Genomic DNA, 14937 nt, shown 5'->3' on the forward strand with positions numbered 1-14937 from the left:
CAAAAATGACAGATGAGTGAAACTGAAAGCACCATGGTTGAAACTAAGACTAAGAGCAGCGATCTCACTTGAGTGGCAACAAGCTGTATCCTGATTTTCTCAGGAAAAACAAAGGTAGGTGTTTTATAAAAATTCTTTTATGTTTGATATTGTTGTTTGTTTTAGGTGACATATATATATCTAGGTTTAGGTTTTTATTTTTAATTTTTTTTTTACAATAAGTGAATAACAATTAAATGCTTTCTCTCTTGTTTGCAAGATTTTAAGTGAAATCAGTTGAGTTAGACCTGTAGGATTTGTTTATTTTGAACTATTATTTGTTTTGGTAGGATTGCATGACTTTTTACTCAAGCCCTTTCAAACCTATTCTTTTCAGTCTCTGTGTAACTGTAAGTGTAATTTGCACATGTATCATTCATTGATTGTAATATTTATGTGTCTGACAGTGATACTAATAGTCAAGTGTCGATCAGCAAGCCGGCACTAAATTGTTTTATTTTTTTCAAATAATTGTCTTCTGAGTATTAGATAGTCAATTACAAGACTTTACAGGAGACTGAGTTTGGTCAGGAACATATTTATACTTATAGAAATTCCTGCATGAACAAAGATGATTACTATTAGTATTATTTGTAAATAGTTCAGTATTTACCCCTTATTAGTAAATATAAATATATATATTCAAACTTGAGCATTTATAATTATATATATTATAATGGTTGTTCTAATTTGATCACTTCTCATTTTTACAGATGCTGCATCAAAAGGCAACAAGCTCCAAACCATTAACCCATCAACATCTTGTCAGAGAGTGCAAGTCTTTTCAAGAGCTTGAAGAGGTGCTCAAGCCTGAGTCAAGGCCATGGGAATAGTGATGCAAGAAGAGATTTACTCAGGTAATTAAGTGAAGGCAATCAACATTTATTGATTTAAACCTTTGTCAAAACAAAATTTGGGATAATTAAATGAAAGCACAAAACATGATGAATGAATTATTCCTAAACTGAAGAAAAAAATGGCTTGGAATCGCAACAAAAATTAAGTCTCTTTGAAAATTAAATTAGTTAAATACTGTAATTTCTTTCATTCCTGGCCCGTTGCATGTCAGTCCCCAAAAACTCTCTGGATGGCATTTCTGGAAATGAAGCTAACTAAAGTTATCATTTAGTTGTTTAAATACTTTTATGAATGGTGACTTATTTGATAAAAACATTGACATGGCACACTTGATTTGACAAAATTCACAAAACATTTTTCGATTTTGTAACCATCATTTCTTGAACAGTTAATGTTCTCAGCATCCAGGCGACTGATACATACATTTGGTGTGGATAGAATCTGCATGAAGAATACTTCATAACTGTATTGTTTATTTTGTAGTCATTTTAAAACGGAACAAAATACATAGTAATAAAAGTATCCAGAACAGGAATTTTGCATTTGGACACCTTGACAGATCAAGTCACAATTCCGACTGACCTTAGGTCACACGTGCAAAAACAAGTAACGATCCCAACTGACCCAAATATAGTAGGTCACACCTGCAAAAACAATGAACGCGCCGACTGACGCCTAACATTTCCATGTGTAATTAGCTTCGACGAATAAAATTCATACGCGAAACAACAAGTTCCCGGTTCAAAAAACCAACAAACACCGAAAACTCCAAACTGTTTCCTTACCTTGCAAGTTGACACAATGATAAACAATCAAAATAGTCAATACACTTCAACTAACCTACAACTAAAACTTGTACAGAGAAAGGTTAGAGGAAAATGAAAGCAAAGCAAGAGAGACAGTGCACCAACACACGTCTTCACAGGACGGAAACCATTCGTTCAGTGACGTATTCCCGCGTTCTATCTCTCACGTGACCCATTCCTCTCGGAATTGTGGGAGATAAAATTAAGATCATTCAGGTCATCAAGCAAAAAACTAGGCAGCGCAGTGAAAAACCAGTCATAAGCGCATCCGATCCGAAAAATCAAGCTATCATAAGCGCACAGGGGGGTATTTCATAAGAGCACCCGACCACAAATCAGCGACCTGCCTTGTGTTTTGGATAGTTATTCAATAGATACGCATTTTTTTTTGTAAAAAGAGCAACGTGAATAAGTAGCGCTACATTTCGGGTTTTGACAACTGTAATATGGTTGCAGGATAATTAGTATTTTAGGAGTTATTACATTTTTTCTGCAGACACTCACCTCGTGCCCTGCTCTTCGTATCACACGCTCATCCGCTAAAAAGGGTTATTCTAAGATCACCCAGCATATCATAACCCCACCCCTGATTGAAGGGCCTGAAGCTGCCACTGTCGTGTTGTCTGTAAACAGACGAACATGTTTGGCACGCAGGGAGGGCAGAAACTCGACCAGAGCTAGAGCCACAGCTTCTAGTTCTGGCAAGTTGATGTGCCACAGGCTCTGTTCCGCCGACCACAGACCTGACGCAGTGTGTAGGTCTGTGTGTGCCCCCCACCCCAGCAAGGAAGCATCCGTGAAGAGATCCAAGTCGGGGGGGGGGGGGGGGGGCAGCGCGATCGGAACTCCTCTGCAGACCCATTCCGTGTCCAACCACGGAAGGGTCGCGGACTGAAACATCCCTGGAGAGGGACGAGGGCGTTCCAATCCACCCGAGGAGAGACCACATACGGCTTCAGTGCCAACTGAAAAGGCCGTTTGTGAACCCTGCCCAGAGGAACCAAGAGAGCCATGGACTCCATCTGCCCCAAGATGGAGGCGAGCAACCGGAGGGGGGCCTGCAGGAGTGGCAATTAAGTGGAGCGAATTTGAGCTTGGAGCTTGTCCACCCTCCTCTGGGAGGGTTGGACAGTCCAAGAGACCGTGTCGAAAGACATCCCCAGGTAGGTCAATGTCTGAGACGAAATCAACTCCGACTTTGATCGGTTGATCGAGAAACCCAACAAGTTGGCCTCTCGAAGAACCGACTGGGTATGCTGCGAGCAACCTATCTGGGATTCGTTCAGAATGAGCCAATCGTCCAGATACGCCCGCAGTCGAATACCCTGTGACCTCACCAGTGCACAAAACTGTCTCACCACCATGGTAAAAATCCACGGAGCGAGAGACAGCCCGAAAGGGAGTGTGCGGAACTGGTAGACCTGGTCGCCCCACCGGAAACGGAGCCATTTCCGGTCGGCAGGATGCATGAGAATGTGAAAATATGCATCCGTCAGGTCGAAGGAGGTCACCCAGTCTCCTGGGCGGAGAGAGTCCCTGACCGTGGCAGGAGTCTCCACCTTGAACTTTATCTCCCTCAAAAAGGTATTGAGATGAGATAAGTCCAAAACGGGACGCCACGCCCCTGAAGCTTTGGGAACGGCGAAAAGACGCCCGTAAAAACCCAGGGAGCTTGGATCCAGGACCCTCTCTACCGCACCCTTCTGCACCAGGGAGGCAATTTCCGCCTGAAGAACGGATCTTGCTTCCTGCGAGAAGGGGGGCTTGAAGAGCGGCGGACGCCGGGAAAGAGGTGCCTTCTCCTCCCGCCACAGCAGGCGGAAGCCCGATCTCACTACTCCCACAATCCATTGGCTGTCTACTGAGACCATCCAATGGGAAAGTGCCCGGGTGGGGCCTCCCGCCATCACCAAAGTGGAGGGCGGAAGAGGGGTGAGATCGGGAGCACTTCATTGGGGGTGAGGCTTGCTACCAGAGCCGCCACGCCCCCTTCCCGATGCGGTTCGCTTCTTGCCACCACGAGAGCCCTGCTGAGCAGGTCTCTTTGGAGCAGACTTGGGCTGCGATGAAGACTGAGACTTCCCCTGCTGGGAAGGCTTAGCCTGTCGCATGCCCTGCAGAGCCAAGTCGCAGAACTGAGCGTCCTTCAGCGACTGAATCTCTCTCTGTCTAGCGTCAAGATCCCTCCACAACCGGAGACACCCTTAAGGCGTCTCTGGTAGCCTGATCCGTGAAATGTGACTGGCTAAGAAACAAATCTCTCCTGCTGAACACTGCATGAGAGTACTGCCAGGAGGAGAGACGCATCTGCTCCTCGTTAACCCTGGCCAGGGCTGCGAGGAGCGTAGCAATGTCGTCCGCGTTCTGCTCTTCGCTGAGCGTGAAGGGAACCAAACTGTCAGTCATAGACCGAGACAGAGTCCTCAATAACATCTCAGCAATGGATGCCAACTCCAAAAGCTGGCGTCCGACCTCCTCCAAGGAGATGAGAGAACTCTCGTTCACCGCCAACGCCGAGTCACCCTTGACCGGCTTGGCGAGAAGAGGCTGCAGCTCCCGAGTCACCGGCAAGGTTGACCGCGGAAGAGCACAAGAGGCAATGAGGTTCCGGCTAGCACCGGGCAAAGTGAGTTTCTTCTTTCCCGAAGGGACAAAGGAAGACACCTGTGCCGCTGGCAAGATCCAAGGTTGTGCCGACTCCGAAACTGGTCCAAACGGAACCAGAAGCGGAACCCCGACGCCAGTCTCTTCGCTGACCAAAGATTGAACATCAGATTGATCAAACGAAGGACCCTGACCAAAGTGGGGGGCACCGGCAGAATGGTGCACAGGATAACCGGAAACCGGAAACCGGTGACCACGGACGTCGTCCCGACTCATTCCCTGACCATAAGGAAAGGAGGAAGCCGAAAATCCGTCCGAGACTGCCGGATGAGGGTGGGCGGAAGTCAACACCCCATCAGGGTGAACGGACAACTGCCCCGGCGGAAGCACAGGAAGTGCGAACGCCGATCGCTGTTGTTCCCTCTCCGGCATCCATGGGGAAGTGCTCGGAAGAGGGACAGCGTATCCAGCCAAGGCCGGAAATGCAGAAGTCGCAACCGCCGGCAGCGGAAGCGACGACTGCACAGACTGCGGCCGGAAGCCGTGAAGCCCGGAGGCCAGTCTATGGTCCCCCCCGTCACCGTAGTCGGAGCGACCAAGTGAGGGAGGAACCGTGTTTCCGGCCGAAACCGGAAACGGCCGCCGCTGCCGGCCAACGAAATCCGGTCCTGAAACAGGCGGAAATGTCAAGCCGGCCGCAAGCTGCCGCTGCTGGTCAACACCATCCAGTCGTGAAGCAGGTGGAATTGGCCGACCAGCAGAGTGCAGGTAGTGAAGCTGCCCAGATGAACTGTTTCCCAGCAGGGAGCGTCCCGTCGCCTCACCAGGGCCGCCGGACCAGTTCGACTTACTTGTGAGTCCGCCTGAGGAGGCGGAAACCGTCGAGGCAGGAACCTGAATTCCGGAACCGGAAGGCACGCCCAACGAAGCAAGTGACTGAACATCCCCCACAGCTGCCGGAAAAGCAGCGCTGCCAGGAACTGCAGAGCGCTGCAACTCCTCCTTAACCACTTCCGGATCTCTGGAACGAGAGACTTTAATAACGAGGACACAAGAGCCCCCTGCTCCTGAGCCAAAGACGAAGGAGGAGAAACAACAGTAGCACTATAACGTACAGAACTAGCACTAGGCGGAGAAATAGTCGCCGATAACAAAGTGTTGCGAGATTCGTCCGAAACCACAACCACAGGCTAGCGACAGAGGACGACTTCGGCTAAACTATGCCCAACAAGTCGGACTTTCCTTTCCGTTTATCAGAGTCAGCCAAGCTGACTAAACAACAAACGAACACAATACGAAAATTACTGAAAATTTAAACAAGTCCAAACGGACAGAAAACTCAGTAACACTCAATGTTCAAGGAACAACAAAATCACCACGCCTGCAAACTACCGTGGAGTCCAGCTATAACGAACCTGGGTATAACGAAATCCCGCTTTTAACGAACTGCCATTGATTTCCCGGCAGACAGCCTTCTATTTCTTACTTGTTACTTTCCGACTACAACGAACCTTTTGAACTCATTTGCATAACGAACCCCTCTTATAACAAACACGTTTTCATCGCCCCAGAGCCGTTTTGTCTCTAAAAGTCACAAGGCTACAACGAACTGATGTCAATAATTGTCTCCAAAGACAAAAATACACAAACACAAGTGCACATCGCGTGATGAGCGAACTCTGAACAAACCGCGGGAGGTGCACGGAACAGCCACAGCCACTGTGTTTTCACTATTCCAATCAGCTGCTAAGCTATGACTGTGCTCGGTACACACCAGTACACATCGGGCACAAACACGTTTTCATCGCCCCAGAGCCGCTTTGTCTCTAAAAGTCACAAGGCTACAACGATCTGCGTGTGCGGCGAGATCACAGGGCAGCTGGGTGGCCTTGTTTATAGACACTCAGCGACCTTCTTCCCAGGGGTCATTGACCTAGTTTTAGCTATGAGAGGTGGTTCTCCTTTCATATATGGCTGGGGGAAGGGAGAGAGAGAGAGGGGGGTAGCTGGCTAAACTCAGTGGGATGTCTGGTGTCACTGTCAGCAGGAAGATCATTGGAGAGAAATAGAGAGGTGCACTCTTCCACACAGTTTCCAAGCATAAGTTGTCACGGCTTTAGGGTAGGCAGCGAGGGAGAGTGAGAGCGGTGTTGTGTTTAGTGTATTTCCGACTGAAGAGTGAAAAGTCACTGCCACAAGATCGGCATGCAGTCAATAAAGCCAGACAAAAAGAAAATAAATAACTTGATTATGACATGCAGCTCTATACCCAGAACTGGTTTTCAAGGTTATTCTCGCAAAGCATCTGCACATGTGCCTCTGTGCTGTGTTTGTGTGGCTGCTTTCGTATGTCAGTGCATGGTGAGTGCGGTCACTGCCTTCAGGATTTATTTTATCTCTTCTTTTCAACACCATTCATACAAATCATTTTTTACAGAACGTTTAAAGAAATATTAGGAGTTTGTTGTTATTGTTTAGTAACCACAAGAAGTGGTTAGCATAGACTCAATCCTGTTGTTTGTGTGTCTCTGTGTGAGTGTATGGGGGAGGGGGTGGTGTGGTCACCCCTCTCGTGAGGTTGAAAACTCTACAGCGAATTACTGATATAACGAACTAAAATGCATCTCCCTTGAGATTCGTTGTACCTGGACTCCACTGTACTAGAGTAAACAGGCACAGGCTAACACGCCAACATATCAAAGTCAAAACACTGACCAGAATACAAAATGGCGAAAACGCACAAAGTCACTGATAAACAAGTCCCAAAGGACGAAAAATCAGCAACTAAACAGCGAAAAAGTTCATAAACAACAAACAAGAACGAGCTCACCAAAACAGGAGCCCGCACGGGAGAAAGACGAGTAACGTGGCCGGCAGGTGAGGAACTCACACAAGGCAGCCACCAGAGCGCAAAAATTCAACAACCTCTCTCTTGGGACGCTGAAAGTCGTATGATTTGCCACGTGTTGTGGTAGGAAGTGACGTAGTACCCACTACATGGGAGGTAACTCCCTGGGTACCAGCTCGTTACCATGGCTACGTTAGCCTTTTTTGGTGATGGGGTTGCTTCCCTTTAAACTTGTTAGACGGGTAAGCGTTTTCAGTACCTAGCATCTCAGACTAGGTCAATGCTATATGTGATTCGGAGTAAGAATATGTAATTTAATTTGATTTTTATTGTATTTTAGTGTCTGCAAATTTGCTTTTGCGAATTTGCTTTTTAGGGGGGTGTCCTAGGTCTCCGGTACACTGCATAAAAACTAATTGATGAAAAATGAATCTCTTTGTTTCACACGGTAGGGGAATGAATGAATTACCTTTCTGGCAATATACTTGGTTTTACTATATCTGGCCGCATCACAAAGTTCTACGGCTAACTGTATGTGTTAAGTTTTTTATGACGATTAGTGTCGAGTTGTGTCTGGTAGAACAAAAAAAGCAGACAAATAGATGTAAAGATAGACACCTTCCCCCTGACATATCTTGATCGACCCTGAAAGTAAAAATGAGGAAACACAAATTTTGACAGGTACAAAGAATTGATTAAAGTTAAATATTCTTGGAGCTGTGTCTGGTAGAACAGAAAATGCATGGGTGGAAAGATGGATACCAATCCATCACTTTCTTAGTGGTGAGTATATTGGAAAATTTCTAAAGTAAATTTTCATTTGATTAATATACTTACCCCAATCACATATAGCATTTGACTACGTCTGAGATGCTAGGTACTGAAAACGCTTACCCGTCCAACACAATAAGGGGAAGCAAACCCATCACCAAAAAGGCAAACGTAGCCATGGTAACGAGCGGGTATCCCGGGAGTTACCTCCCCTCTAGTGGATACCACGTCACTTCCTACCACAACACGTGGCAACTCATACGACTTGAAGAAAACTCAAACCATAAGCGGGGCAGGCGGGCGGGCCTACACTATGTGATTGGGGTAAGTATATTAATCAAATGAAAATTTACTTTAGAAATGTTCCATTAAATTACATATTCTTACTCCCAATCACATATAGCAGATAACATCAACAAGGCGGTGGAAAAGAAAAATCCAACTCACATTAGAAACCCTGGCAGAAACTGGCCCGCTGCCCAAAAAAGGCATGAAGGGCCCGGTGGGAAAGAAAATTCTAACTCACTCTAACACCCTTACCAGGAACTGGCCCCCTGCCAACAAGTCAGAAAGGGGCCAGAGAAAATCCTGAAAGACAGCCAGGATGTCGCTTAAACCAAACTTGCTAAAGACACCTTCAGAAAGCCAGAAAGCTGTGCCCAACCCTTCCCCCCCGGACCGTAAAGAAGACGGCCCAGGAAGGAAGAAGAGCCCTGGATTACATGAACCCGAGCCGAGAGGAGGGGAAGACAATCTGACCCCCCCCTCCCCCTTTTTGTTGGAAGGCTATGCCAAAGCCCGACAACAATTGAGAGATATAGGTCAGCTCCAGAGAAGAGTGACCAATCTCCACGCAAAAAGAAAGAGAAAGACCTGAGTACAAAGTACCAGAGTCCGACCCGATGATAAAAACTCAAAAAGAGCATAAGCGTTCCTAAAGTTCCAAGAACGTGAAGAAACGCTCACCCCCCCTAAGCACACTGTCTGCTACTCTGCGTTAGAGTACAAACTAACCAAGAAACGATCAAGGTACTCCTAGGAAGTGACACAAGAAAACAACAGGAAAAACCCTGACTGCGATCTTTTGACATCGTCACCCATAAAGCATGCTAAAGAAGGGTGCCGTAAACGGCAGACCTGCTGCTCTCAAAAGAGATGGTAACCAGAAATCCTCTACCCGTTTGTGCCAAAGCAGAAAGGGATAGTACGAGGAAGCAGCTACTTACAACAAACATAAGCACCCGAAAGTGCGGAAGTCACAGAGGACGAAAGTCTAGAGTGACCAGTAACCATGAACAAAATGGCCCCAAGCCATAGAGCCCGCAGTTCAGTCTGCTTGTAGGTAATTGAAACCGAATCAAGAACCCAAAGCCGAAAACACGACTGGTAGGCATACCAGAAAAAGCGTGAAGCCGACCAGCCAAAATACTCCCAAGACAAAGAGGTCTCAGGAAAAAACTGGAAATTATATCCAAGATCAAATCAAGAGCCCTCCTGAGTTTGAGCGCAAGACCCGAAAGAGCCTGTCCACGTCTGAAAGACTGAGGGACAAACACTGAGCCAACAGGCCAACACCATAGACATAGTAGCCTGTGATAGAAGGGTGACTGTAACAAGAAACCCGACCGAACGGAAGTCGTACTGACTCACCTCAGAAAGAGGATGAAGAAAGCCTAGAAATCCACCAACACAGGAACCGGAAATGCCATAGCTACCTGCGAAATGCAGGAGACAATCGCACAGGTCAAGGCTAAAAGCCGTAATGTCTGTAGGACAGCCATAATTCCGAAGTACCCGCCGTACACAGGTAAACGAAAGAAAATAGGAACATTAGCCAGCTCCCCCCTTCTAGAAGGAGAGGACTGGCCAAAACTGAGAGAGAAGGTAAGCCACAAAGGATGACTCCTCAGACCTACATTGCCAAAGACAACGCCCCCTCAGAAAATCTGAATGTAACCTCCGAGGCCAACTCAAGAACAGCTTAAGTTAGGACGAAACACCAGAACAAATCTGATCGCCGAGAAAGACAGAGTCGGACCCAGCGACAGACAATAATGACCACAAAGGTCAATCGTTGTTGTTAAAACCCTGACGTAACTAAGACGCCGGTAAGAGAAAACCACCTCTCCGACAAGCCGGAAGTGCGACAGAAGCAGCAGCCCGTGGCTGAAACAACTGTTCGCCGCCTGAGGGCGGGCACCCGTAACCCCAAAGGGCAGAGAAGTGAGGATCAACCACCTGATCTCCGCTCATACTGCTACGGAAAACCCCAAAAGATGTCTCTTCTCTAGCCACCGACTGAAGTCAGAGTGGCCGAGCGAAAGAAAATGCCGAAGTCACATCCACCAGAGGCAGAAACAGTACACGGAATAACCGGAAAACCGGAAACCCGCGTACCAGAACATCATACCGACTGATACCCTGACTGAAAGCGAGTCAGAAACAGCCAAATGACATCCAAGACAACGGAACTGAATGGACAGAAGCCCCCCCACCGGAAAGGTGACGAGACAACTACCCCGGCCGAGGAGCTAGAACGCCCGAAAGCGGCCGCTGTTCCTTTCTCCCAGAAAACAACCGGAAAGAAGAGGAACAGTATATCCAGCCACAGCCGAAAATGCAACCGACAAAGTCGCAGCATGCGAAAACTAAGGCTGCTGAGACTGAGGCCGGAAGCTGAAAAGACCGGAAACCAGTCTCCAGTCAACCCCAGCACAGCCACAGAGTGACCATGTGGTGAGAGACTTAAGATTCCAAAAAGGAAAGTACCGGGAAGTAACGTCCGCCACAGCTGCAAGAATAGTCTTGAGCCTTGACGGAAATCCCGACCATGCCCCTTCGCTGACCACCAACTGAACCTCAGAGTGGACTATAAGAGGCCGTCCAACACCCTCCGGGCGAAGCAACGACTGCCCCGACCGAAGCACAGAGTGCTGAAAGCAGACTGCTATTGTTCCCTCTCTGACGTCCAAACGGAAGTGACAGAAAGAGGAACAGCATATCCGACCGAAGTCGGAAAACGCCGCCGCCGAAACCACAGAATGCGGAAACAAAGACTGCGTAGACTGAGGCAGGAAGCCATAAAGCCAGGAGGCCAGTCTGCGGTCCATCCTACCACCAACGTCGGAGCGTACAAGTGAAGGAGGACCTATTGCCAGACACTGTTGCTTTCTCCTTGCCATCCAAAAGGAATTGCCAAGAAGAAGAACAGCAAACCCGGCCGAAGCCGGCTAGCAGCCGCCGAAACCATCACAACGGAAACGAAGACTGCAGAGACTGAGGCCAAAGCCATAAAGCCCGAAGGCCAGTGTGTGGTCCACCCAAAACCGAGAGCCAAAGCGAACCTGTGTAGGTGGACCTATGCTTTCAGTCACAACCAAAACAGCGCAGCCGCCGAAACCACCACCGCGGAAACAAAGACTGCATAGACTGAGGCCGGAAGCCATAAAGCCCAGAGGCCAGTCTGCGGACCCTCCGTACACCGCAGCCTCAACATACGGGTGTAGGCGGACCTATGCTTCGGCCGAAAACGGAAACGCAGCCGCCGAAACCGCCACAGCAGAAACGAAGACTGCATAGACTGAGGCCGGAAGCCATGAAGCCCGAAGGCCAGTCTGCGATCCCTCCGTACACCGCCGCTACAGCGTACGTGTGTAGGTGGACCTATGCTTCCGGCCGAAACCGGAACCGTTTATCCCGGCCGAAACCGGGAACGGCCGCCGCTGCCAGTCAACAAAGTTCGAACCTGCAACAGGCGTTCTTGTCAACTGGCCGCAAACCACCCGAAAACGCAGCCGCGGAAACCGCCACCGCGGAAACAAAGACTGCAAAGACTGAGGCTGGAAGCCATAATGCCCGGAGGCCAGTCTACGGTCCCTCCATACACAGCAGCTTCAGCGTACGTGTGTGTGTGGACCTATAATTCCGTCCGAAACCGAAAACGCAGCCGCCGGAACCGCAACAGCGGAAACGAAGACTGCATAGACTGAGGCCGGAAGCCATAAAGGCCGGAGGCCAGTCTGTGGTCCATAAACTCACCGCAAACAGAGCGAGAAGTGAGAGAAGGACCTATACTTCCGGTCGAAACCGGAAAAACGCAGCCGCCGAAACCGCCGATAGCGGAAACGAAGACTGCATAGACTGAGGCCGGAAGCCATAAAGCCCGGAGGCCAGTCTGTGATCCATACCCTCACCACACAGGCTGAGCGGGAAGTGAGAGAAGGACCTGTGCTTCCGGCCGAAGCCGGAAATGCAGCGACCGTAAACGGAAGCTGCTGCTGAGCATCAAAGTCCCGGACATTCTGGCGGGGACGGACGCTAGCATAAAGCACAGACTGGTTACGTGTCCCGACGCCTCACGAGGGCTGTAGGACCAGGTCAACTTACTTGAATGGCCTGCGAAGAAGGTGGAAACGGCAGAGGCAGGAAGATGCACTCCGGAACCGGAAGCCACAGCCAGCAAAGCAAGGGACTGCACAACCCCATACGGAAGAAGGCAGAGCAGAACTGACGGAAAAACGGAAGAGCGCTGCATCTCCCGCTGGACCACGTATCGGATATCTGAAACAAGAGATATATAGCAAAGAGGACCAAGAGCCCCCTAATCCGGAGCCAACAAAGAAGAAGGCGGCGAAACAACAGCCGAGCTAGACGTACAGCAGTAGTTGAACTCGGAGGAGAAAAAAGTCACCGATAAAACAGTGTTGAGGGCTTCGTACGAAGCCCCAACACCCAGCTAAGCAGAGGACAGCTTGGGCTTGTTACATTACCCCTAACGTCGGCCTTAACCCTTTCGCTCGTCTGAGTCAGCCATGCTGACTAACCAAAACGAACAAAGCAAGACAAAAATTTACTGAAAAACGTACGCTCAAAACGGACAGGAAACTCAGTAAACAAACAAAACAAAACGTGCAAAGAACACAACTACCGAGCTTGCAACTACATGAGAAGACAAGCACCGGTTCATGCCAAAACAATAAACATCAGCAAAGCTAACGAAAATACAAATGGCGGCACGCAACAGCTACTGATAACACAAGTCCAACGGACGAACTATCAGTAACAACACTGCAAGGACGTTTGCAAACAACAAACAAAACCAAAACGAGCTCACCAACTGGAGCCCGCACAGGAGAAAGACAGGTAAAACGTGGCCGGCAGGTGAGAAGTCTCACCAAGACAGCCACTGAAGCGAAAAATTCAGGACACCCTCTCTCTAGGACGCTGAAAGGTCGTATGAGTTGCCACGTGTTGTGGTAGGAAGTGACGTGGTATCCACTAGAGGGGAGGTAACTCCCGGGATACCCGCTCGTTACCATGGCTACGTTTGCCTTTTTGGTGATGGGTTTGCTTCCCCTTATTGTGTTGGACGGGTAAGCGTTTTCAGTACCTAGCATCTCAGACGTAGTCAAATGCTATATGTGATTGGGAGTAAGAATATGTAATTTAATCTGGATTTAATACATTTGTCCATCTCCCTCTTCTTTCTTTATTTGGTGTTTAACGTCGTTTTCAACCGTTTAAGGTTATATCGCGACAGGGAAAGGGGATAGAGCCACTTGTTAATTGTTTCTTGTTCACAAAAGCACTAATCAAAAAATTGCTCCAGGGGCTTGCAACGTAGTACAATATATGACCTTACTGGGAGAATGCAAGTTTCCAGTACAAAGCACTTAACATTTCTTACATACTGCTTGACTAAAATCTTTACAAAAATTGACTATATTCTATACAAGAAACACTTAACAAGGGTAAAAGGAGAAACAGAATCCGTTAGTCGCCTCTTACGACATGCTGGGGAGCATCGGGTAAATTCTTCCCCCTAACCCGCGGGGGGAATCTCCCTCTTCTGATAATGATCTCATCTCCCTCTTTAAACAATGCTCTGGGCTGATGTTCATGAGAAAGTGCCCCACTGGGTGGAAACCAACTGTTCGGTTGGATTGGTTTAAATGAGATTTGTTTCTGATTTCAACCAATCCGACCCGGCAGCTGGTTTTCACCCAGATGGGTGAGACCTGGCCTGTTTCAGCTTCAAGCATGCCAGCCCTAGTGTCTTAGCTCTTTTCTTGGGCCAGTATGGTGTGACCTACAGCCCTAGATCTGACACTTTCTGCCTAAGATTAGATTAATCATTCTTAAATTGGAGCAGCCCGACATTCCCCTCCCTTTCACTCGCTTCTCCCTTCACCTCCGCTCCCCCCCACCTTCTTGCACACCAAGGGAAATGAATCAAAACAATACTGCTGCTGTCTGGCTTAGACATCCTTTTCATACTATACTGAATAATGATACCCTTTTTGATTTTATGGTTTTGACTTCCAGACTTTTCTTCTTTTCTCCCAGCTGCAGACAATGAAAACAAAGCTCATACCTTTGCCTCTTCGCCTCTTCTCCTTCTGCTCGCTGAGTCGCTCCAAAGGTAGGTCTAGAAGGTCAAGGCCATACACCTGTCTCGCCAACACCCGCGTCAGTGTCTCCATGGTTTTCTGTGCAAAAAGAAAATGGCCTGCTGATGAATAATTCTGCTGATTCGTTACACATGCGAGATCATGCTATGCTGCAAATTGACTATCACATCTTGTAGTATACTACACGTCATAAAAAACTAGGCATATGAGTTTGATGGCAGATCTTTGTGATGAGGCCGTTTATTGTAAAACCAATTATATGACCGAAAAGGCCATTCATTACCCTATCTTATTCAGAAAACGTAAGGTAGTGTCTATACAGTGGGAACCTACAACACAGACATCCCCCAAAATCAAATTCACAAAATCAAGGTTTCCATGTTAAACGACAAAGGAATGGCAGAGGAATGGCACCTACACCGTTCAGCATGCCATTACGTCAATGACAATGTTAGACAAGATATGTGAACAAAACTGACAGTTTTGGATGCAGATTTATTAGGTCCTTCCTCCAGCAAGATTGCTCCTGGACGGGCATGCAAGTGTGAGCGTCAAGATGAGAGAGGGAGTGCCACCAGGTGGCGTGATCTCACCCACACTC

The 14937-nt window shown here is 48.1% G+C and overlaps 1 protein-coding gene across 6 annotated transcripts in view; it reads right to left on the minus strand.

The window, feature by feature from the left end:
• LOC138952779 (ral GTPase-activating protein subunit alpha-1-like) overlaps positions 1-14937 on the minus strand; it is a 499987-nt gene that overhangs the window by 373622 nt on the left and 111428 nt on the right. For all 6 annotated transcript variants that reach the window (XM_070324510.1, XM_070324511.1, XM_070324509.1 and 3 more), the window contains one exon: positions 14300-14414. In XM_070324510.1, coding sequence (XP_070180611.1) covers positions 14300-14414 — 115 coding nt within the window. The remainder of the gene's footprint in view (positions 1-14299; positions 14415-14937) is intronic.

The sequence above is a fragment of the Littorina saxatilis genome, linkage group LG17 (assembly GCF_037325665.1).
Source record: "Littorina saxatilis isolate snail1 linkage group LG17, US_GU_Lsax_2.0, whole genome shotgun sequence".
Classification (NCBI taxonomy): Eukaryota; Metazoa; Mollusca; class Gastropoda; order Littorinimorpha; family Littorinidae; genus Littorina; species Littorina saxatilis.